Source organism: Pleuronectes platessa, chromosome 11, assembly GCF_947347685.1.
Source record: "Pleuronectes platessa chromosome 11, fPlePla1.1, whole genome shotgun sequence".
NCBI classification, from domain to species: domain Eukaryota; kingdom Metazoa; phylum Chordata; class Actinopteri; order Pleuronectiformes; family Pleuronectidae; genus Pleuronectes; species Pleuronectes platessa.
In genome coordinates, this window is record NC_070636.1 from 7,855,056 (window position 1) to 7,881,014 (window position 25,959).

The 25,959-nt window shown below is 42.3% G+C and overlaps 2 protein-coding genes across 3 annotated transcripts; both read left to right on the forward strand.

The window, feature by feature from the left end:
- fyna (FYN proto-oncogene, Src family tyrosine kinase a) lies at positions 1–20,943 on the forward strand. Its single transcript, XM_053435325.1, has 12 exons — positions 1–138; positions 9,171–9,421; positions 11,383–11,479; positions 12,093–12,191; positions 12,419–12,522; positions 13,152–13,301; positions 13,452–13,616; positions 14,764–14,943; positions 15,367–15,443; positions 15,772–15,925; positions 17,837–17,968; positions 18,799–20,943. The coding sequence occupies exons 2-12, from the start codon at positions 9,181–9,183 to the stop codon at positions 19,005–19,007; spliced, it is 1,608 nt and encodes a 535-aa protein (XP_053291300.1). The 5' UTR covers positions 1–138; positions 9,171–9,180; the 3' UTR covers positions 19,008–20,943.
- Positions 20,935–25,473, forward strand: LOC128451477 (E3 ubiquitin ligase TRAF3IP2). 2 transcript variants are annotated; one of them, XM_053435326.1, is made up of 10 exons: positions 20,935–21,297; positions 21,545–21,972; positions 22,064–22,197; positions 22,989–23,127; positions 23,336–23,532; positions 24,311–24,399; positions 24,492–24,560; positions 24,779–24,883; positions 24,964–25,038; positions 25,125–25,473. In XM_053435326.1, exons 2-10 carry the CDS (start codon positions 21,572–21,574, stop codon positions 25,293–25,295), a joined length of 1,380 nt encoding a protein of 459 aa, XP_053291301.1. In that variant the 5' UTR covers positions 20,935–21,297; positions 21,545–21,571; the 3' UTR covers positions 25,296–25,473. The 2 variants fall into 2 exon arrangements, with proteins under 2 accessions (XP_053291301.1, XP_053291302.1); XM_053435327.1 differs by having other exon boundaries at positions 21,261–21,297; positions 21,503–21,972.
- Positions 25,474–25,959: the final 486 nt, after the last annotated feature.

Below are 25,959 nucleotides of genomic sequence, written 5' to 3' on the forward strand. Positions count from 1 at the left end.
CTGAGGACTCGGCTGCAGAGACGACTCCTGCTCCGCGGCTCCCACCCGACGCTGACAGGAACCGTGCGGACCCGCCAGCGAGGCTCCTCCGCGAACGTCTCCCCGCACACTCCGATGGATTAATGTGATTTTTCTGCGGTAAGTTGCGTTTCTTCTCTGCACCCCCCCCTCCCCTCTTCTCTACCTCCTCCTCCGTCTGCGTTGAATTTCAATTGGTGCACCCGCCTGGTCCCCCCGGTTCTACAGCCAGATGGATTCCTGACGAGAGAGGAGATACATAACACAGAGTAGGTTCACTGAGGTAGATCTGCACATGTAGCTGTGATGGAGACACAAACACACACACACACACACACACACACACGCACATACACACGCGTAGTGGTGATGGTGTGTGTGTGTGTGTGTTTTGGCGCTGTTGTGATTGTGGAGAGGCTCTTGTGTTGCAGCAGAGATGGACGCGCTGCAGAACAGAGCTGACCACTGAGGCCACGCACACACACGTACACACACACACACACACACACACATACTCACGCAAACACACACATACACACACACGGGGGCCTGCAGACAACCTCCGATTTATTGATCTCCCCCTAAATAATTGTCACAGACTGTTGAAGGGAATCGCATCACCACGCGGTTGAATATCAAATTAAAGCGGTGTCATAATCTAGTTATATGAAGGGTCTGGAGGTGCAGCCATCCATCTTGGGTTGATATACTGTGTGTGTGGTGTGTGTTTGTTGTGTGGTCCTGAATCTGTTTACACAGTAACATTATGGGGACAAAACACCATAAGTGTCCCCATAACATAGATCCTTACAGTCTGAGGAGAAAACGTGTTTTAAGGTTGGGTTCAGGTTAATGTTCAGATTTACATTAAGGTTAGGTTTATGTTTAGGTTAGGTTTGAGTTAGGCTTTAGGTTTACATTAAGGTTAGGGTTGTGTTTACGTCAAGGTTAGGTTTACGTCAAGGTAAGCTTATGGTGAGGTTAACAGTAAGGTCAGGTTTATATTAATGTTAGTTTTAAGTTTAGGGTTTAAGTTAACGTTAGGTTTACGTCGATTTAAGGTTATAGTGAGCTTCATGTTAAGGTTAGTTTTAGGTTAAGGATATGTTAGGATTATAAATGTTAAGGTTAGACAAGTAGTAACTATGCTTTAGTTTCCAGGAAGTCAAGGCTATGTGTGTTTGTGTACATGTGCAGTAACTCAAAGCAGCAGTTGTGTGCTGGATTACAAACAGCAGCACCATGCAGTCTCTGCTCCGTGACACAATCGTTGTGCGTGATGTGTGCCACCTTTGAATGAAAGGACTCACACACTGTGGTTCATGGACTGTATACATTTCCCCTCAGGCCCTCCGTGTCCATACAGTCCAACCGTTACTCTGCAGACACGCTGACACGCGAGCTGTGAATCCTGGGATTTCAGGATGTCAGGTTCTCATGAAATGTGTGGCCATAAAGGTGTAGATCTCAATAAAGGGCCAGTTGGTCAAGATATCTTGGTTTTTGTGTCTCTGAAGAAATGTCGCACAGAAGCCATTTAGAGTTCCTGATTGGTGGAATGGGCGATTGACACACATGTCATTGGAAACTGCTTATATCCATAATTGTTCCAGTAATTTCTGAGGCAAAAATGCTTAACATTTGATCCTAAAATGACAATTTTCTGCTTCACTGTTTCTTAACATGATTGTAACCTCACTGTCTTTTGGCTTCGGTTTGTTGGTCAAACAGAAAACGACCTGTGAAGAGACCTCAGGGTGTAGGGAAATAGGGATGGATCTGTTTTGCTGTTTTTTTCTGTTTTGTTGAAGCAACAATTAATCACTAGAATGGCCCACAGTAGAGCGCTTACCTCCACCAAGGCCAAACAATCCTACACATGATTGTCTAGTTCTTATTGTATAAAGTAGGACGTGGTCTTATAACCTAAATTATAACATTGACATGAAACATAGTCAAGTTGAGAAATACAATCCAGGCTGCCCAGGATACATCTCTCTACCAAGTTTGTTGGAAATTGATTAGTAGTTTTTACTAAACCAACAAACAGACATGGGTGAAAACGCAACATGCCTAAATAAACTCTATAGATTAATCAACCTGTTTTTTAACTATGGATTTATCTACTGATTGGTGGCAGTGGCATGGTGGCGCAGCAAGACGGTTCTGGTTTGAATCCCATATTGGTAAAGTTGGCAGGGTCTCTCTGTATCTGTCTGGGTTTCCTCCAGCTTCCTCCCAAAGTCCAAACCCATGCAGATTGGAGTTAGGTTAAATGGAGACTTCAAAACGCCTGTGAGTGTGAATGATTGTGAGAGTGATGTCTGTATGTTGGTCGTGCAACACATCGACGCTCTCTCCAGGGTTTACCGATGTCAGCTGGGAGGGGCTCCAGCCCTCCCCATGACCCTCAAAGGATAAGCGGTATAGATAATGGATGGATCTATCTGCAGATTATTTACTTAATGTAACTGTCCACCCCAGTTTCCAGATCGCAAGTTGACATGTTCAGATGTCTTGATTTGTGCAAACCAAAGATTTACGACACAAAGCCGTGGAAAAGCAACACATGCTCACATTCTGCTTAGAATGATTTAATTCCTCCGATAGGCGTCAGATGTTTTTTCTGTCAACCGACTAATCCATTAATCAACTAAGTGCTGCAGCCCTACATGCAGCTGCTGTATGGCTATTTCCATTGGATCCGTGCACTGACCATTGCCCTCCACTGGCATGAGATTTGGAAAGAATGATGAAAAATCCCTTCAGGCCCCAAACAGCGAGAATCTGCTGCTACTTCTGGAAAAAAAGAAAGAAACAGAAACATTAGTTCAGATTTCTCTAATTTGGCCTTTCATGCCATTCGGAAAATGTCCACGTACGAGGCACAACTCTCGCTGAGTGACTGAATGGATGTTTACAATGAGCTCAGTGATTTAACAACATGACTCAACTGTGAACACTGTGACACCAAAAGCCAAGCAAGGCTTAAACCCACACATACATACTGTATGAAGCTCAGCTGTGGGTTTTATAGCTAGCTTTGAAAGCCTTAACACTGCGTCTCATTGTGCAGATAATCATGCGGCGCAGTGAAATGTGGCCATTGTCTTGTTGTTGATACACTGAAGGAACTCAGTTGTCCGACACAAGCAAATATTGTAACTATTCAGAGAATGGCAGCCATAAGGAGGAGAGTTGTTCTCGAGTCTGGTAAACACAACAGCGGGTTTTGCGTGATTTCAAATGGAGCTCGTCCGATAAATGGTCCCCATTGGGTCGTTTCATTAGTGACGTATAACAGGTTTTATTGTGGTTGAATGAGGTCGTTACACGTGGGAGGGCTGTGGGTGGTTTGACCTTGTGTTGTGGCTTGTGTCAATGATCTGAGTGTCCAGGGACCCCACTCTCCCAACTGAACAGGCCTGTCTTGTCTCCAATTGCAGAATGATTGTGTTCTCCAAGTTCTCCGGGGTTAAATAATGACGTTTGTTATGAGATGTAATAATCAGCTGAGCACATTATTACAGTGTCAGTCAAATTTGAAAGGCTCTGTGCGGCCATTGTCTACTTTAGTGTGATCTTTGTTCAATACGCCAAGATCCAACTGGGCCTTTAGATTCAATCAAGCTGCACCAGGCACTCATAGATGTCCGTCCTTTTAAATGTGGAAATAGGTGTAAATATAATAAAAAAGGCCCTGTCACGCACCAGAATTTAAAGGCTTCCTTTTTGACCCATGTCCCATTCAAGTGTATTCACTGTAGTAGTGGATGGATAAAGAACTATTTGAAAAAGTATCAGAGTAAGAAATTTGGTACAAATAATAAAAAAAATCTATAAGGGCTTCAACACTCGGGCCATATACATGATTTGTGCGTAATGCAAATAGCTGTTAAAATATACATGTGCAGCTTGTATTGACTCCACAGGCCTTATTAGACATATGGTAATGAATTAGGGCTCCAGCTTATAACTATATTTATAAGTTACATTGTATGTCATTTATATTTTCAATGATTGATCAGTTGTTAAGCTATATAATATAAAAGATCTGTGATAAATACCATCATGATCTGCCAGAGCTCAATGTGATGTCTTCAGATGCAGTTTTCTTTCCAATCAATAATCAATTAATAACCCAGAAGCCAAATATCTTTATTTAACAGTGTTTGCAATTTACAGAGAGAAGGAGCACGTCATCACATTTGTGTTTCATGTTTTCCTTTTATAAACTGTTAAACGCTTAATCATTTCAGAAAAATGTAAACAATTTGTTGATTGAAATAATCCATTAATAATCAGATTATTTAATCTCTACACAGATGCAGATCTTTTACTCTCTGTCACAGAACATCACGCGTCACATATGTCTGTTTCTCAGGCCTCATTGACCGTCTCCTGTTTAATCCATCAGTTCTGCTGTGTGACCCTGACATGTCTGTCTTTTTCATTTAGTTAGTTAGCTTCGATACAAATGGACGAGGATCTCATTATGGCTTCCAGCTCTGTGAGTGTGTGTGTGTGTGTGTGTGTGTGTGTGTGTTTGTGTGTAGGATAGTGTAGATGATTAACACTTGTGCCCGTACAGCATCAATATAAAGGCCTTCATTTCATAAATTAATTTCCATTTGAGCCCAGTGTTGGTGATTAATGTGGAGACATTAACCTCGTCCTGTTGCTTTTTTAATATCATCATCTTCTTCCTCCTTTTCTTTATCTTCTTCTTCGCCATCTTCCTGGCCATTTTTTTTGTCTTCATCTTCTGCTTTATCTTCACTTTCATCCTCTTGATCTTCATCCTCCTATTCTTTTTCTTCTTCTTCATCTACTTTTTCTTCATCGTCTTCTTCTCCCTCGTCTTCTTAGTCTCCAGTCTTCACTTCCCGATGTGAACGAATCCTTCTACTGCGGTGATAAATCATATCTAACAGATTTGGCCTGACATCCTTTCAGACTGCATCTTGAGCCAATCAAGACGAGGAGTTTCAGTGTGATATATCTGCCCGTGTGTGTGTATGTGTGTGTGTGTGTGTGTGTGTGTGTGTGTTAAGTCAAGCTCACCCTCGCTCCCCCCACTTATCTCCGCCTAGTGTTACAAGACATTACGTGTCTCCGATCCCCATCGGACCGGCGCTTATCACGCCAGTGTGGTCCTCTCGGAGGCAGGCTGTTCATCCGGGCCTGAGAATAGCGTGATGAGCGGGGTCATGTGATACGCGGGCTTTGCCACGGAAAGGGAACGAGCCCCGTGGTTGTGATGGCTCCATGTGCTTGTTTGTTGCGAGGAGAGAATCGTTGTGCCACAGGTTGGGAGCTGCCGAGCAAGACGAGCATGTCTCTGTGTGTCCGAGATGATGAAAAGCAGAGAAAACACCCAGCTCAGATCCAGGGCCTCGTCTTGACACATCGAATCTCAGAGATCTGAGAGCCACTGATGAATGGCTCCGACGCTCTTATTGTATGGAAAATGTGGCAAAGCTTCCTGTGGCTGTCGAGCTCACTTCATGTGTCTGATCTCCAAAGATGTCGGATTTTATTGCACCTATGCAGCAACTCCGACGTGATTCATATGCAAACATTAACCGAGCGAGCACTGTCCAGTAAAAGCAACACGTGAGGGGACCCAGTGTATATAAACAATACAAGATGGCCTACTTCCCTGCAGCAGACGCGTTCCATGCGGGTGAATTAAAAGCGAGGCTCGTCTCAGGCCTTCTGACTTGAAGAGCAGGAAGATTTTTATAATCCCCGCAGGCAGCACGACGACATGAGATCTCCCCTCATTTACTCGGATCCCTCCAGGAGCGGAGCCAGTGCTATTTCAATCCCTGCCGTCAGAGTGCCCCAGTTCGTGTTTGTATGTATGTGCGTATGTTTTGGTTTCAGACTCACGCTCCCCTGTTTCCAACGCTCAGGAAAGTCGCTGTGTGTCCTAAAGATTATTGCATCCGCTTGTTTTTGTTGCATCTGCGTTTGTTTGTGTGTCTGTTAGTTTGCAGCATCGCACAAAAGCTACTGGACTGATCTCCATGAAACCTGGTGGAATGATGTGGCAGATCCAATAAAAATGTCCAACCAACAGAGAAAAAACAATTTATCAAAATTGTGTGGACATTTTTCATGTCTAATTAATAAATTGTTTGACTGTTACGTTGTCATGTTGACAGTATACTGTCATTTCTTCAGGTTTGGAGAGGCATGGGTGTTTCCACCTGAAATTGAAATCAGAGGCTTAACGTGTGTTTTTAAAGTGTATTTGTGCTGCAATGAAGAGGCTACTGTACGATGTGAGGTGGTGTTAAAGTCAAAGATGTATTTTAGAGATGCTTTCATCCTCCTCCGTCTTGTGTTTCAGTCTGTGGGCTCAGCTCTGCTTGGAGCTCATACCGCAGAGCTACCGCCGGGCTCGTCTCTACTTCTGGGTACTTTATGGGGTTTTATTGGCAGTAATGAATTACAGTGTCCTCCCTCTCTCTGCAGTGGCTCCTATCTTTGAGTTAGTTAGGTGCAGAGTAAATGTAGAGGACTGGAAATGTGCACAGGCGGTGAATTCTGTATTGGCCGGGCATGTGTTTCATCTTTTAGATTTCACTAAACCTCTTTAAAGCATTAATGATGTTTACTATACTGGAAAAAAACGTTGGATCATGGAGAGTTCCCTTAAATGCAATCAGGTGGCACCAAATTAAACACACTCATAGATTTGTGTATATATGTATTTCATCAAGATTCACAAATCATTCTTCACACTTGCGAAGCTAGAGAAAGGGAACTCCCCCATTTGATCGGATCTGCACCAAAATGTAATGGCCTGTTTCTTGGCTCATGTCCTTCCAACAAGTTCAGGATGTTTTTGTGTAATCCTGCCGACATCAAACCGACCAATGAACAGGGGCGATAACATAACCTTCTGGCCGAGGATATCATGACAACATGAGGCAGAAGTTTAGATTTTATATCAGTGCAGTTTGTGGAAAGTGGTGCTCAAAGGATCTAAGACGATTTGTGTTTAACTTTTTCCACAACTTGTTTAAAGCCATAGTATAACCTGGAAGCTGTACTTGACTTGCAGTGTGCAACAAGTTACACATGTGTTTCTGATGCTTCAGCCTTTTCTGGCTTGTAAATGTAAAACAGGCCTCAAGGAATTCAGTCATTTACTGTGTGTAGCTTTCCTTGTTACCATTTAAACTCTTGGAGACACGTCCTTCATGACATGTCTCTGTCTCCAAGAGAAAAGACTTCAAAAACCTGACAAGATCGTTTCTGAAAAAATGTAAATATGTAATTTCAAGGGGTTCAATTTTTATTTCCATTTGATTCACTACTTTGCTCATTGATAATTTGGTCCATAATTTAGAATAATGTTAATAAAACCACTTTTAAAAGAATGATTCACATTTGAGAGGCTGGAATCTGTACATTTTAGCAATTTCTGCTTTAATTCTTAAACAATTGATGAGGATCAAACTATTTTTTATCTTTATTCCATAAACTAATTCATGAACTGACTAGCTGTGTGACCATCTTGTTCCATTATTTACCCGCCACATTAAAAGAGGCACCACCTGTGAGTGCGCTGCTCTCGTGGGTGTAAGTGAGTCTTTAGCTGGGTCAAGAGTTTCTCCCTCTCTTCCTCCATCTGCTGCAGCGCTGGCGTTTGCCCCGAGCGCCACTTCTGTAAACAAGTGTGTTTCCAATTAGCCGTTTCCGACGTCAGCTGGCCGCTAATGTTTGATGTCGGGCGGCCTCCTCTTCCTCCTCCTCCTCCTCCTCCTCCGCCATGTTCCAACCGGCTTCAAGAGCTTTCATATATAATATTTAACAGTTCTTCATCAAATCGATAACAACAACTAGATCTGTGTTGTGTATTTTGTTGACTTGTGTACTATCGTTATCCAAAATGTTTCCAACAATGTTCAAACCCAGAGAAATCCCAGATTTCATTCAGGGTAACGAGAGGTTTCATTCAGGTCCCCTCTTAATTGTGTCTTTTCTGCTTCACCCGTGGTTTGATCCATCTCAACTTCTGGGGACGTGACAAATGAAAACCACACTTCGAGCCAGTTACCCAGTCAACTGTTCTTTCCTTCCCCTGTTTGAATTGGTCACATGTAATGGATTATTCATTGCCATTTTCTTTGGGTTCTTTCGCCGAAGCTCCCCCATTAAAGAGTAAATGGTAATGGGGGTGAAATCCCATGATCCTTTGCTGCTTCACGACAACATCAAACTAGTTATTTTGTTATTGCTTTGGATGTAGAGACCCCTGAAGACATTTTGCTTTTCACATATGAAGAACACAGCTGGAGATGGTCTGGGGTCAGATTCTTTCCCAACAACAGGAGCCAGACGTCTGCCCTCATCACCAACAGCTCACTTATGTTGTGGTCTTTGCAAGTTGACATCTTCGTCAGCCTCTTCTACACATGTGACGACTCTCTTTCATCCTGAGATATTTGTCTTCTTCTTGTTTTTTCTTTTGTTTTTGCCGTCCGTCGTGTGTTAGAAGCATCATTTAGGTTTGAGAGCAGTTCTATTGTAGGTTTACTGGGTCTATAGAGAGAATCAGGCTCTTTTTAATTGGTAAAGCGGACTGCCTCGCTTGTGACAGAAACAGCTTTAGCTTTGCTTCAGTCTCTCTCATGAGACTCCATGGGTTTTATTTCTGTGCATTTAAACTCTGAGCTGTGAATCCATACATGGGCGTGTGTGGCTCCTCGTAAAACAAACAAAAATAACGCGCATGCCAACTTGTAAATGCAATGGCCGGGTGTAAAGTGTGGTCGTGCAGTTGGAGGGAAAAGTAAACTATGATAATTGGTGCATTTAAATTCTTTTATGGTAACTTAACCTGGATATTCTCAGCACAAAGTGTCTCACATCAACATCAGTTTGTACACAAACGCACACATTATCCTTACACTGCAGTCACTTTATGCTCGTCCGTTTAATAAGTAAAGGACATTAAAGTATCATGTTTAATTTCAGCCTAATTGAAGGAGTCTTCATGAAGGCTCTGTCGCTCTCTGAGGAAGCTTTGAAATAATGGAGTATTGAATCATGATTTTTCCCAACGGAGACGGTATTTGGAGCTATTACTTTACCTCCGTGCTAATTCCGTCTCCTCTTTCTCTCCTCGCCCGCAGAGCGTAGAGGATGGGCTGCGTCCAATGTAAGGATAAAGAAGCAGCGAAACTCACCGATGACCGGGAGACCAGCGTCTCCCACAACTCGGGATACCGCTATGGGTCCGACCCCACGCCGCAGCACTACCCCAGCTTCTCCAACATCCCCAACTACAACAACTTCCACACCGCCGCCCCGCAGGGGGTGACCGTGTTCGGAGGGGTCCACACGTCCTCGCAGTCTGGGACGCTGCGGTCTCGGGGAGGAACAGGTGAGGATTATATCTTCTTTTTTCATCTGGAGTTTTAAGACAAGGTGACACTGACTTTGAGATATGGTGCTGTCATCAAACGGGGGTCGAATTAAAAATGGAGCAATGGGAACGGAGAAATAAAACGTCTAAGTTGCAAAGTTGTGTCTGATTACCATTCACCGGCTGGCAGATTTTTCTCCTTCGTGTGTGCTGATATTGTGGCACTTCCATAAAGTCCTCTCTCTGCTCAAGATGAATGTCCACTGGCTGCAAGTTAATGGAAAACAGAGTGACCTAAATTATCACCGGTGTTCTGCGAGGCACATCTGACGACCAGAGAGATCAGACATTGTGCTAAATAGTAAAAAGTGCTTGTGGGCCTGAGCAACGTGCATCACAGTCTCTTACTTAAGATTTTAGAGATGCATACGATGTGCGATGTATAAATTAACAGCATCTCAGCTGCTTTGCGCCTGTTTTTTTTCTTCTTCTGAAGGTTGATCCCAGCTCAGATAAACACTCGGCAACTGCGGAGTCAGCAGAGTCAGTGTGTGTATGAATAAGAGATTACTCCAGGAGGGCAGCACAGGGAAACATGGAGGAGTTAAATTTAGAAAGCCTCTCAAATAAAAGTAAAGTGGGACAGAAGTTGAGCAGAGGCCTCGTCTGACCTCTGCAGACTGCAGCATGTCGGCCTTTTGCTCATTGTGAAGCATGTTTGAGGTTGGCGTTGCGTTAACAGGGAAATGTGCTGGGCCTCCTTGCAGCAGTCGTCCAGGGAGGATTCAGATCACATCAGAAAATGAAATCATTTCACAGTTTCAGGCCTATTACGAGATACGGGGGCTCCAGGGCTGTTCCAGATCACATCAGATAAATTTGATTGCCCCCTAATGTGGACCAGCAGCGTTCACTGTTCACTCGTTCACAGATGATGCCTCGTCTGATAAAGAGGAGTCAGGTTTTATGGGGTTGTTAACAAAACAGGGACAATTATTTTCTTGCATGTTAAACATGCAATCATTATGTTTTTAGCCACTTGGGGGTAACTAGTTCCAAATTGATTGTTATAGCAATCGAGTTCACAAAGCGACATATTGACACATTCAACACCGAGCAATGTCAGCATTTTATTTAGAGTTTGAATCTTTATTTCTCATTTAGCTCTGCTTTGGTCTCCACTCACTCCTGAAGAAAATGTTATTCGTATATTTTGAGCTGCGGTTTTCCATCATCTTAAAGCTCATCGCTTCTCGCTAGCTGTGCCTGCTCATCATGTGGTGATGCTCGGGTAGTGCACGGTCCGTCTATTTTACTAAAACATCTGCAAAAACTAAAATACCAAAGTTTCAGGACATAAAACTAAAAAACTCAGCTTAAAAATGCTTATTTGTTAATGAAGTATTGATTAATGTAGCTTCAAAAGGCCCAACAATGTCATAAAGTAAATCAATGACTCAATCTCTCAAACATAAATTATGAATTATATATTAACACAATTTATAAAAACAGACCAAAGGACTTTAAAAGTTGCAATCGACACTGTACATTATCAAATTTAAAGGAATTTATTTTACGTGTATTTTAACCTTTTAGTTTGGTCCCTGTCTCATCTACTAACATGGAGGAGTCAAGTTTTACTACCTATACTTCAGCCAGCCACTAGGGGGTGATCAAGATGCTTTTAATTCACTTTTTGGGGAGCTCTTGTGTCATCCATCTTAACATTGTGTCCATGTCTGTCCTATATGGAAGCACTTAAATGGAAAACATTAATACTTTAAACTGTGAGACTTGTACTTGACTAAAGTAAATCCGCAGATGTGATGTAAAGAGTAAATGAAGTGATTGTTATTTGTGTTATATGACAAGCAGCCCATGTGTTGAACACATTAACAAACCACAATGAAAATCCCATCCATTCAATTCATACCGTGACCTGCTGTCGCCACAACGCCTAACGCTTTGCCTCCCTGCAGGGGTGACTCTGTTTGTGGCTCTGTACGACTATGAAGCCAGGACCGAGGATGACCTCAGCTTCAGAAAGGGGGAGAGGTTCCAGATCCTCAACAGCACGTAAGTGTGAAAATATCTGCGTGACACCATTCGACAGGGTGGCGGTCGTGTTTTCCTCCTCTGTGGCGAAAAGGTCTGATTCCTGCGCTTCGAAAGGAAATGTTGTTTCCATCGACACAGATGGAGGAAACATGTCTGTAATCTGGTGAAGACTTGACCTGGTTTAGGCAGGTTGTTACATTTAAGATCTGGCAGATTTCTCACATTGTAATGATTGCTGTCTCTTTGTTTGCGTGAGAGGAATAAAAAACCATCTCGTTAGATTTGTAAGAGTAAGAAACAGAGACAGGCTGCGTCTGCTTTTATACAATAAAAAGGTTGTTTTGGTATTCTGTTTGATTTCTAATGAGGTGTCAGACAAAGCCAATAAATAGGCCTCCACTTGATTAAACTGGTTATCCGTGCTTGAACAGGGTTTCTGCTGGTTCTTATAAAATCAAAAAATGTCTGAAATGTAATCATCCGAAATTTAAGCCTCAAATAAATACCTCAAACTATGATGCACGAGGTTCAAACGCTGATGAAGTGTCCATCTTAATCTGTCTCTGTTTCTTCCCCCATCACTTTCTGTCCTCCTCCTCCTCCTCCTCCTCCTCCTCCTCCTCTTCCTCAGTGAGGGAGACTGGTGGGAGGCTCGTTCTCTCACTACAGGTGGAACTGGTTACATTCCCAGCAATTACGTAGCTCCAGTGGACTCCATCCAAGCTGAGGAGTGAGTAGATATTTTTTTTACATAAGCAAACGCTCTCTCGCACAGTCTCAGCTTCAGCAGAAGAGATCACATCATACATATTTCAGAGCTCATCTTGCGGCCTGTTTGTTAAATGTGGCGTCGCAGCACGAACGAAAAGAAAGAGTTTACAATATTGAAAAAAATAAAAAACTGTTCAGACCAAATGTTTCTCCTCTCAGTTTGATCCCATGTTTTTCCCCCTGCAGCTGGTATTTTGGCAAATTAGGTCGAAAGGATGCAGAGAGGCAGCTTCTCTCCAATGGCAACGCTAGAGGCACTTTCCTCATCCGTGAGAGTGAAACAACTAAAGGTACTTTCTGACTTCGCTGCTTCCAGCACGCCGACATGCTGCACGCTTTCAAACTTTAGGCAACAGGCCCACGTGTGAATAAATAAAGATTTTAGCAAAGTGCAAATTAGAAGCTGCTAATTTATAGAGGAGCTTGAGATGAAGTCATCCGACATCGCAACTAAAAAATTCAATTTATTTTCCCATGTCATTAGTTTGTCAGCTGCTCCACATTCATTGTCCTAAATCGTTTGCAGATTGTGCTAAATATACCCTGACACACATCACATGTTCTGTGATCCCTTATGAAAACCAGCATGGTTTAGTGTTATCAGATATTATAGACTATCCGTCCTTCCCGTCCTTGTTAACAAGATTTCTCAACAACACCATATAGATGATGACTTGGCCTCAAAGATGAACTGATTAGAATTTGAGTTCAAAGTCAGAGTGGCCTCACAAAACAGGTTTTTGGAATCTTGAACATTTAAATCTCATGTCTGCCTTTTTGAGATATTTGACCAATTGTCTATTGGACGCAAAGATGAACAGATGAGTGGATTTCAGTGGTCAAAGGTTAAAGGTCACGGTGACCTCATATGGAACTGCACTGGGTCGCTGATCCTCCTTTATCCTTGTTTCTGTGCCAGGGGCCTACTCGCTCTCCATCCAGGACTGGGACGACATCAAGGGAGATCATGTCAAACACTACAAGATTCGAAAGCTGGACAGTGGAGGCTACTACATCACCACCAGGGCCCAGTTCGAGACGCTGCAGCAGCTCGTACAGCACTACTCTGGTGAGAGTTATGGGGGGGGAAGGTGTACAGGAACTTCTTGACCTGACAGATCTACTCCATGTCTGCTTTCTCTCTCGTATAAATTCCAATGTCATATGGTTTAATTCTTCTTTAACATACTTGTAAATTCCAACTGCGTGCTCGATCTAGCCAGGGCTGCCGGACTGTGCTGCCGCCTGATTGTGCCGTGCCACAAAGGCATGCCCCGTCTCACCGACCTGTCCGTCAAAACCAAAGACGTGTGGGAGATCCCGCGAGAGTCTCTGCAGCTCATCAAGCGTCTCGGAAACGGCCAGTTCGGAGAGGTCTGGATGGGTGTGTACCGTTTTATTGTCGAGCTCTTTTTGGCACAAATGGAAAAAGAATTGTACAGCTGTGAGCAATGTTGCAAAACATTCTCTGTGTGTTGGATCATTCAAAAACGAACACCCAGCTAATGTTACCCCCAGGGAGGGGTGTTTGCTCTGCATGATCTCAGTCCATATTAACTGGATCAAGATTGTTCCACGGTTTCTGATTGGACTCAGGATCTGAACCGGGCCTTTTAGACCAGTTAAAACTTGGTATATGTCAACTCTTGTGTCTCTGATATGTTCTTTTACTTCATTTGAGTTCAGTAAAACTTAATATGTCCCACATTTGGCAGTAACAGGCTCCATGCGTGTCGGATTTGCTGCTTTCCTTCCAAAAACATGGAGTAATCCGAATCCAGGAGTATCCAAATGGTTCTCTTGTAGCTTGAAGTTGAAGTTCTGAAACTTTAACATTATTATATCAACATTTAAAGCCCAGTGTTTACAGAGAGATGCTGGTTTAGCAGTGTCCACTCGTTAGTGTCGTATTGTGACTCTGTGAGGGACAATATTTTGGGGCTTTCGGTGGAGACGGTGGGTTTCAGGGCCTAGACCTCATCTTCCATTCACTCTTCCCAGTCCAACTGTAGTTTCTCTGGTCACATAAGTTGAGTGTTTCTTCACCAGAAACACAAAGAGCAATACTTTTTAGGTGTTTTAGCTCCAGATGACATTTTGGCTTATCTCTATTAACAGTGATCAATTAAAAAGCCGACACAGTTCAGTCAATGTGCCCCGCCTCTTTGGATCTCTACACAGACTGTTTGCCTGCTCAAACGTGATTGGTCAAACTAGAAACAGAAACAAGAAGGCGTCTGACCAAAAAATGTTGTCCTTCACCTATAGCTACTGAATATCCACATGCAGAATCTATTTATAGAGATTACCCTTCGTATTAAGTTGCACAGATATTACAATCTCAAGGTAACTGATAACTTCAGTAGACTTCAATGGCACATACCTCTGATATTTCATTTTGTCAGACTCTAAATCAAAAAAATTTAATTTGCCGAAAATCTCACTTTGGCATTTCTGCAGGGTTTTATTTCCAATCATAAGTCTTTGTTGAATTAAACTTTAACAACCGCATAAATTTCCTTTCTCGTCAGGCACGTGGAACGGCACCACCAAAGTGGCAGTGAAGACCCTGAAGCCCGGCACCATGTCGCCCGAGTCCTTCCTGGAGGAGGCTCAGATCATGAAGAAGCTCCGACACGACAAACTGGTGCAGCTGTACGCCGTGGTGTCCGAAGAGCCCATCTACATCGTCACCGAGTACATGTGCAAAGGTAGAAGCTGAGTTTTAAGACACACAATGAATATTGCATATCCATATGTGCACACACCTACACATTGTGTGCATAATTTACACATCTGCACGGAGAGTGCAGTATGTGTTCTTCTTCCTAGCGTGCTGCTCATTCCCATGTACACTGTAGAAAACACAATTTCAATGCAGCCATACAAACACAGGTGTGGTTTCAGCTGGAGAGATTTAGCTCTGAAACACTGAGGTCCTCGGTTACCACAGTAATAACTAACAAATAAATATCTGCACCGAGTGTAACGTGTGGCAGGAATCCCAGAATTGATGTCACGCTAACGACAACATGTTGTTTCACTTTTGATCCAAACCCGAGTTGAGTTCGAGCAGCTGAAACAGCACGATCCATTCGTTTCATCTGTTTTCATCATGTTTTTCCTTTTTTCAGGGAGTTTGCTGGAATTCCTGAAAGACGGAGATGGACGAGTTCTGAAGCTGCCGAACCTAGTGGACATGGCCGCTCAGGTACGACGCGGAACACGATCCGACATCTTTTAAGAGCCTCATCCACTTTAAACAGATCCAGCTGTTAGCGGTGGGTTTCATTAGGGCTCTTCTCACATTAGCAGGACGAAGGTTGGTTGCTCTGTGTGCACTTTATACCGAGACCACATGGACAAAATTAGCGCAGTTTGTATTTTATTCTGAAGCCTGAACTCATCACTTCCTGTTGGTGCGTAGGAAATTGTACATCACACTTGAATTTTTATTTTGTTGTGAATCTGTGGGCACAGATCTGATCACCTTGAAAGTCTTTGTTGATGTTTACGTTTACATAAATCTTGTTTCCCAGGTGGCAGCAGGCATGGCGTATATTGAGAGGATGAACTACATCCATCGAGACCTGCGCTCCGCCAACATCCTAGTCGGAGAAAGTCTGGTGTGCAAGATCGCTGACTTCGGATTGGCCCGACTCATCGAGGACAATGAATACACAGCCAGACAAGGTAGACTGGTTCCACTGGGTCACACCAGCTTCTTGTAAATCCATCATAAAATAGATTAATTTTACTAATTCAACTATTTAAACAGGAAGTCACTGTAGCATCACAAGCTGGGACAAAACTTACAAAAATAAAAGTCGCTAGATGATAAAATTGAAGTTGAAATAATAATCCTCAAAATCTTTATTTTTACTCAGCAAACACTTAAACAACACTTATCAAACACTTATTATAACTCGGGAATTACAATAAAGCTGCAACCAGCAGCCACAGTTTAATAAGAAGGACTTTGAATTCATTGATCCCAGTCTGGAAATATTTTCTTTTTTTTTATATCACGTCGATGGAATAGAGATTAACTTCTGACCCGTTCATTTGCTTTATCCGTTGTCTGACTTTAACCTTTCTGCAGTCGCCTCTTCGTCTCTCACCACAGCATCTTCAGAAAACCTCATCGTCAGAGGAAAAAGTCAGCGGGCTGGCAGATGATTTATTCCATGCAGTCAATTCCAAAACACATGTTACACACACACACACACTCACACACACCCACACACACACCCACACACACACACACACACACACACACACACACACACACACACACACACACACACACACACACACACACACTCTCATAAGAACACATGCTAATGTTCAGAATAATTACAGTAAATGGGCGGGAATATGTCCCAGTGACACCAGTGGAAAACAGCAGTACGTGTGGTTACACTGTGGCACAGAGACAACAGAATATCACATTCACAAAGGGCACAGTGCAGCCTTAAGACAGAGCCCATGTTAAATACACAAATCAATCTGTCACTGTGTATCTTGTTGGAAAGAGCCACACAGACGAGGGGGACTTCCACTCTCTGTTAGTCACTCTGTCAACACGCTCGCCCGTTGGTTAGCGTTTTAAATGTTTACTTCGTTCTGTGCCAAATGCAAACGAAGACGAGGAGAGATAATGGAATCTCTCCTTTTTTATTCCCTGGCGACATGTTGCCATGTTCTCATGTCTCTGCACTAATGAAATATCAGATGAAGGAATATATCCTTACAGACGGGCTGACCTACTTCCTCCTCAGGATGTTGCTTTAATTATCTCTGACACGGAGGTGATGTATTCACCCCTGTCTATTGCTTTGTTTGTTTGTTCTTTTACCCAGAAAGTGCGTAATCGAAATTCCCCCAAAAACTTGTTGATGTGACGTAGGTCAAGAAAAAATCCAGTAAAATTTGTGGTGGATCGAGGCAAAAGGGCGCCTTCTTTAACATCTTCTGTTAAACTTTTTGTTACATTCTTACCAATTTCTCAGAAAATAATTCATGGATCTTCCTATCCTCCATCCGATAAAATGAGCCTTTATTAAACTTGCATTAAGGGAAATTCTAATTTAACAAAGCAACAAAAAAGAATTGCAACACAAGGGGAAAATATAGTAAGAAATAGAAATAAGCATAAAAACTGAATCTAGGATAAACACGGTAAAAACAGAAGGTGTCCAAATTGTAGTATATAATTTTTGCAAGCTATCATTCTTGGAGTTTTATCAGTGGTTTTCTTTAACCCAACTCAAATCTGCATGACTATGGTCTGTGGGAGAAGGCAGGAGAGCCTGGACAAATCCCACAAAGAAACACAGAAAGACCTCAGCTGAACCAGGTTTCAAACCAAGAGGCAAATGTGCAAACTGCTGCACCACCACGCCGCCCTGCATGGATCTGGCATGTTTAGGGAACCGATTTCTATGTTTGTGTGTAGTAAGGTGCAGCTTGATAAAGATTTAAGGGGACTTATGGGCTTTTGTGGAGGTATGAACTCAACCCATTCCAAGTCTCTGTCTTTCTGCTGAAATCACAATGTTTGCTTAACAGAAATCTCAAGCATCTTTTCGGAATTTCTTTCAGGGGCCAAGTTTCCCATCAAGTGGACGGCTCCTGAGGCCGCTCTCTACGGGAAATTCACCATCAAGTCCGACGTGTGGTCGTTCGGCATCCTGCTGACGGAGCTGGTGACGAAGGGCAGAGTTCCCTATCCAGGTGAGTGTGTCCAGCCCAGTGGATTATGTAATCACATCTCAATTCTAATCATGTTTGATTAATGCAGCGTGCGTGTGAGTCTTCTGAGACAACAGCCATGGTTCTGAATGCTAAAAAAAAACAGCACGTTGCATAATTCACATTACGTTGTGCATAATCCAGAGAATTGTACCAGCTGACTGGGCCAACATGTGAAATGAGTCTGTGTTCATCTGCTCCCATACGCGTTAAACTGAAGTCTCCTGGATGAGGAGCAGAATAACAGAAGAGGAGGAAGAGCTACATTGTTTTAAATTAAAGAATTATTACAAAAATTAGCGTGGGTGGTAAATGACTGCCAGCTTTTTCATGTATGGTCACCGGTTTAATTTTCTTCTAAGATCAGCGATACAACCAAAATTAAATAAATAAAGATGTAATAAATATAATGTCATCACACTAGGAGTTTTGTTATTGTTTTGATTAAGATGCCCCTAGTGGCCAGAGTAACACATTGTACATTTCCCATATATAAATATATAGATTGAAACTGCACTGGTTTGCAGAGACAGAATTCTAGTCTGTGAGTATTTAGCTGATATATATTGTTATCAGTTTAATTTTTTTACTTAAATATATATTGGTGCACAGTGTGATCAAAATAAAATGAAGTAAATTAAAGCTGTAGACGCTCAGGTTGTTTGACGGAGTTGTATAAAATATAAAATATCCAAACAAGGTTCATGTGAAATATCCAGAAATACAAGGCAGTTACATCAGGGGGAGGTAGTTGTTGGAAGGCTGCGTTGTCCGTGATGTTTACCTCCGTATCTCCCTGTTCCTCCCTCCAGGCATGAACAACCGGGAGGTGCTGGAGCAGGTGGAGCGGGGCTACCGGATGCCGTGCCCGCAGGACTGCCCCGTGTCGCTGCACGAGCTGATGGTGCAGTGCTGGAAGAAGGACCCGGAGGAGAGGCCGACCTTTGAGTACCTGCAGGCGTTTTTGGAGGACTACTTCACTGCCACTGAGCCCCAGTACCAGCCAGGGGATAATCTCTGAGCACCGCCGGCCTCAACTCATGTCATTTCACCGGCTCTCCACTAGAGAGAGCCAGACTCCACGTTATTCTATCTCTCTCTCTCTCTCTCTCTCATCCTGTGGCTCTAACCATCTCAAAGGCTCATCGACTGACTTCTGACTTCCAAGCTTGACACATGCACATACCCACAAATGCACACACACATGCAGAGACACATTCACACACACACACACACACACACACACAAACGGACATACACACACATGCACACAAATATGCACACACAGGGACGTAAGGACTGCTGTCAGCAAAATGACCATCACTTCAGTGGATGTTTGTGAGGTGGGAGGGGCGTTTGAGATGAAATGACTTGCCATGGATGAACCAGATAAGTTGTGTAACTTGTATGTAGTGTAAATACAAAATGCTTGTTTACTTATCTCTTTTTTTTTGTTTGTTTGTTTCCTTTTATATTACTTTTGATATTTTGGAAAAAATATGTGGGTTTTCCTTTTTTAATCCAAGGTTAAAAGTTATTTCAGATTTACGGCTCGTAGAGAAATTGCGTGAGGCTCACAGTTGGTGGAACAAAATGGTGGCACATGATAATTGTAGGAATGCTAATAGTTAGTCATCATGGACCGAGATCTCTCAGAGGTTTTTCTGGGAGACCACTGACCTTTTTTACGAGGTTAATCCTGACAATACTCCTCTCTCCTCTTCTCAAGGAACTTAGATGTACTTATAACACCCGTTCTTGCCTTTTCATGTTTAGTAATATCTCTTCTAATGTAAGGGAATGCCTTCATGCTTTCTACACACTAACGTAGTGCGTCATGGACTCTTCCACCCAAACTCTGTGCGGCGTCCTTGCACTGATATCCAGTGCATTCATTGCATTTCAGCTTCGGCCAAATGATTTTTAAGAATCGGCTTAAAGTAACTTTTAGTTTAGATTAATCCACGGGGAGGGGGGGGGGCTTACGTCCTTTCTCTACTGCAACCATTGTTTTCGGCTGACTGCTTATTATACTGAGAATGTTTTAAAAATGTATGTTTCATTAGCGAACGGCAGCAGGCTGTGTAAGAACCCATCGTCAAGAGACGGGAATGAAGGATGTGTTACTTGTGTTTGTCCCTCCATAATGTGTTCCTGGAAATAACATGTTGTTTACAAGACCAAACGTGCGTGACTTTCTTTGTGTTATTTTGCTCAGCATCACGGCCACTCCTATGTGTCCTCAAATTAACACGGTTCTCTGTGATTTACCGGAGAAACGTTCAGCTCCGGACGACGGTTTTATTGTCCTCAAGTATCCAACTTCCCCCCCCCCCGCCTGAGAAGCAGCATCCCAGGACAAGACACCTCGTCTGTGTGTATTCATGTTGATTTTCTTCCATGAGCAAAAAACTAGATTTTGTACGACATATTAACCCCAATTCAGTAGAACACCAACTGTTTTTTGTTCTGGTCTCTCTGCATTATTTATTGTCTCTGTCTGTTACTTGTACACAGCTGGTTTTGAAATAAACACTCTTGCCATCATCAGCCTGTGACTTGGAAACAATAAACACTTGTCGGGTGACTTCCTCCACCAGCTCTGTGTAAATACATGCAGCTCAAATGACTGCGGTGTCCGGGAGAGCGATTTGAGTTTTTCTGGTTTTTCCTTCAGTCTGGACTTGACACACAGATAACGTGACTGAACTCACCGTGTATGCAAATCACTCTGTAAGTGCCAAACAGCCATCTGCGGCACATAGAATGATTTAGTGCTTGTTTAATTACCTCAGCAAGCCAGGTTTTGATCATGAGTTACGCATACATAACCACTAAACTGTTTTACAGGTCCTTTTGTGAAGGGGGTGGAGGGGGCATGACTCAATAAGGAACTTAAAACAGTTTGATATGCATCAGGGGGAGGAAGACTTTCTTATGTCATTAATAGTTCATGGATCCTGATGAAAATAATCTGGCATGTTCAGGAGACTAGTATGTTTCTTTGTGGCCTGAGAAGCATGAGAACACACTTGCTCAAACACATTGAACCTCTTTTTCACATTTTAATTTCCTCCTAATCTGCTTCCTTTTGCTGAGGAGAATATTTCCTCCTTACTCATAGCTCCCACAGTCTGAGCCCGAGCTCAACTTTCACAGCTGGTCTGGCTGAGCAGCACACACACTACATTCTTGGCTCTGATTGGCTGCAGCTCAAGCAATGGAGAATTTGCATATAGCAGACTTTAGCACAGACACACACACACAAGCCTCTGCACTTACATGAGAGTGAAGAAGCCAGCTGAGAACAGGTATGCCTTTGTTACTCTCCATTCACACTAAACTGTTCCACAACAATTAAGAATAGGATGTTGTTTCAGATGCTAGGTGTGTGTGTGTGTTATTCTTTTCATGCATGTGACATTATTTCTTGAGAATCCTTGTATTTATCTTACATGAAAAAGGTTTGGTTCAACCATATCTTAACTAACTTTACTAAAACTGTGTGTTTTCTAGGCCAGACTGTAACAGTCAAAGTTCTTCCTTCTCGTCCCACAGAGTTGTTGTTGACGTCACCTGGTGAAGATGAAGAAATCTGAGAAAGTATCAGAAATGAAAGTCTTCTCAGCTGCAGATGACTCTAAAAGTTCCGTGCGCCTCTTGGGCCCTGAAGTCACTGCCAACCAGTTTTTTTATGTCAAACCACATCTTGAAAAAGTCTCACCGACCTGCTGCTCGGAGTGCGGAGTCGGACCAGTGAGCCACGAGTCAGGGAGCTGGCCACGTCGTGTGGGCCAGCATGTCGAGCTGATGGACCACAGGCAGCCACGAGATACTGGAGCAAGTTTTTCCAGGATGAATTTCCATCACCCGCCTCCCGGAAGCTGGGGCCCACGACCTGCAGACCCCAGACAGAGTCCCAGCTGCTGGGACTGTGGACCAAACCAGTGTGGAGCAGCAGGGCCTGCAAACAGGGACACGGCTGGGTAACTGAGGAGAAACTGTCTTGTATGAGGGTGTTTGGAAATTCAACAAACAGTGTATAATTGATATTAAATGCTTGTTTCTGACTCTCAGAGGGGAGTATGAAGACAGTTCTCAGCTTCAGAGCGATGAAGAAGAACTTGAGCCTCCGCTGCCGCTGAGATCTGATGACGAGTGGCAACACAACAGCCCCTTTCTACCTCCTCACCACTATACGCACAACTATGGTAAGGAAGAGTTTTTGTTTGTTTGTTTTCTGTTTTATATTATTTATATTAACCTGTGTATTGAAAACATATTTACTTACTCACTTACTCTATTTATTTATAGTTTAGTTTATTCAGAAAAACTTAAACACAGCATAACATAAATATAGATTCATAAATATTTTTAGTAGAAAGAACAACAGGGTAATGAAAATAAATAAATGTATATATATATATATATCTTCTCCAATATGTGAGCCTGACACAGTTTAGAAACTCTTTCCCTGATCGATTTGAATGATTTATTTGATTATTTTTATGAAGTCATTATCACACATTGTACAAAAAGTATAAACAATATACATGTAGGTCGGTAAAAATGTAGTTTTGAATGAGTAGAGCAATTGAATACTTACAGAATAACTGGAAGAAACATCACTTAAAATTTTTATTTTACTATTACTTTTATTAATTATCATTTCAAATGTATAAAGGGAAAGTTTACAATATATTCTTTTTGAAGTTATATCCATGTACAACCAATTGTTTATACACCACAAAACAGAAAATGTGACACATGTGTGACTCACATTACAAAAGAAAGGTTTTCAGGGTTTTCTTTAGATAGTGTATAATTAGAAATGTTTATTGCAGCAAATTAGTAAATTGTCTTCAATTTAATGTCTTTAGAATCAGTTGTGTTTATGAGGGCTTGTAACTTTCTCCTAAACAATTATCCAAGTATTTGTGTGAACCTGTTCCAACCTGACACATGTGCTGTGGTACAGAAATGTTTCACTGTGTGTTGACAGGCCTTCATCACACTGCGGAGGGCCGGTACTATCCCTCTGCAGCAGCAGGGCAGTACGACCTCAGATTCCCACCTCAGCCTCGCCCCCCCCTCTCTGCCCCCAGCCAGCACAGAAGACCCTGTGATGCCCCCCCTACGTGGTAAAAAAAAAAAAAAACACTCCTGAATGCAAATACAGAAATATGACGTACATGAAGGTGTCAACCCTTCTACACACAAATCCACAAAGTCCCCACAGGGTCACAGGTCAGGTGTTTGAAAAATGTGAGTCAGGTTCTGCAGAGGCCTCTACTTTGCATATAATTCAGCTGAACAGCCTTTGTTTGTGTTTCTTTGTCGCTGCCTCAGGTTCCAAAGTCACGATAGCTGTGTGAGCGACGGCTGGGCACAGGCTGAGGTCTCGGTTAACGTGCCGCAGTTCTCCGTCCCTCCCGTCATGGGCATGTCCCAGGTCAGCGTGATGAACCTGAGCCCTGCAGGAGCCGAGGCGCCCGGGTCCCATCCACTGGAGAGAAGAAGAACCGTCAGTCTGCCCGACGAGTGCCGTGAGTCACCTGACCCGGGAGGCCTGTTTGAGCTGCTCCTTTTATATCTGAGCACAACGCGAGATCCACAGAGTCACAGTCCGATGCTTTTCATAAAAACATCAGCAGAGCCCGTTGGGTGTGTCTTGAATCTGTATGTGTCTCTAACCTGCCAAGCCTGTTTCAGGGGCTTAGTAAAATAAACAAAATAAAAATTCAATTTAAGATGGATTTACAATGTGCTGAGGACAGATCTTTAACTCCACAGGACAAACTGCATGACAAGTACCGCAAAATGAAATGTTAAATTAGAATAATGTAATAAAATTATCCTTGTCTGGCAATCTTCATAATTATAATCAATAGATCAACAATGAGTGGTTCAGCAGTAGTCAGCGAAATGTCGTCAAATACAAAAACACATTCAAAATGTCTCTACAAATTTTTTTTTTTTTTTACATCTTGACTAAAATTTTGATTCAATTCAACCAATATATTTAAAGGGACACAGGAAAAGTTTGCACATGGTTAATGTTAGTATATGTATATTTTATTTAATGTATAAATTTAAGATATTTAAACCCAAAGCATGATCTCTCCCTATAACCAACCAAGTAGATTTGTTGCCTAAACTCAAGTCAGGCTTTCTACTAGAAGGCCTCTTGTATTTCATTGTATTAAAGCTGTTTCCATTTTTGGTTGAAATTGTTTATGATTTATTTACTTAAAATGTAATTACCAACCAAAACAGAATAGAGTCTGAGTTTAATTCTGATTCAGCGATCTTTTCCCTTCTCAGGAAACATTTTTATCACGTATTCTTCGGACGTGTGCTCAGAGATGGTTCCTTTCGTGGACTTCCTCACAAAGCAAGGTTTTCGTCCGGCAGTAAGTTTCAACCTACAGGTTTCATTTACGACATTTAGAAGATAATCTGAGTTTTAAACACTAACTTACGTTTCCCGATTTCACTTTCACAGATCGACCTATTTGACGACCCTGTAAGAAGCCTGGACATCAACAAGTGGAAGGACAGATACTTAAAAGACGTAAGTGAGCAGCACTAGGGTTGTGTAGTTTACTGTGTTGTTTCCTAAAAATGTCAGATAACATTTTTCTGGATAGTTTTTCAAGGGAACGTCAAACTTATTGTGGCTTTGTACTTTAACTGTTAAATAAATTCACAATACTGGCTTTGTTTTGAATTTCAACATTTGTCTTTTCAGATTGTGATTACCTCTCAAACGTGTGTGTATTCTTTTAACAGCCGTCGTACCTGATTATCATCGCCATCAGTCCAAAGTATAAAGCAGACATCGACGGATTGGTAGTGGACAGCCTCGGCCTTCACACTAAATATATCCACTCCATGGTGAGACAGTGTAGCTCTTCTTTTAAATAAGACGTAATCATAAGGAGACATTTATCTAAATTTAAAGTCTAACTTTGCAGATGCAGAATGAATTCATCCAACAAGGCAGCTTGAACTTCAGATTCATACCGGTTCTCTTCCTCAGCGCCTCCCAGGTCAGAGCTCTGCTTGATAACAGACATGTTCCACTATCTTCTCTTCTTGAAAATAATGCATTTAATACTTGAATGTCTTTTTGCAGAAGCACGTCCCCAGCTGGCTTCAGAACACGCACGTTTACCGCTGGCCGCACGACACTGAGGATCTGCTGCTGCGGCTGCTGAGGGAGGAGAGATACCTTCCTCCCCCTGTTCCGATGGAGCTCACCCTCATCATCAGGCCCGTGGCCCCGAGTGCTGCAGCCACACTGTAGAAACACTCACCAGCATTCATGTGTTATAGGTTTCTGTTTCAGTGTATTTATGATTATGTTCTGCAATCCTCAAAATCTATCCTGAACAAATCAATGACAGTCCATGGGTTATGCTTTCTTGCGTCCAATGTATAGTTGTTGCTGAAAAGTTTCAATAAAGTTTATTTGTGTGTGTTAATATTTACTATATCAATATTTATTTTATGTAATGGTGTGGTTTTACCTCTGGGGATGACATTGTCAGTGCCTGAACCTTTGAGCAGGCATTTTTAACTGACTTGTGTCAGCAACCGTTGGAAGTAATTTGGCGTAAAATTAGTTTAAAACATTCATGTTTTTGTCAGGATGAGTTACAACAACAACATGGAGGGGCCCAACACCTTTCAAATATCGCAGAAATATAAATCTCACTTTGAACTTTACACTTTGATGTGACATTCATCAATGAAATATAGGAAAATTACAAAAACCATCTTAGATAAAAACTCATTTGTCGTGTACATTTAAGTCTGTTCTGGTCCGTCACCACCTAAGAAAAGGAGCTGTAGCATGATTAAAAATGAAACACAAGATTGAGCTGTTTTACCGAATCTTTCTTTAAAGTAATTTTATAATAAGCAATTAAAGATCTTGGAATTAAGTTTATTTTTTAGGCTGCCACCTG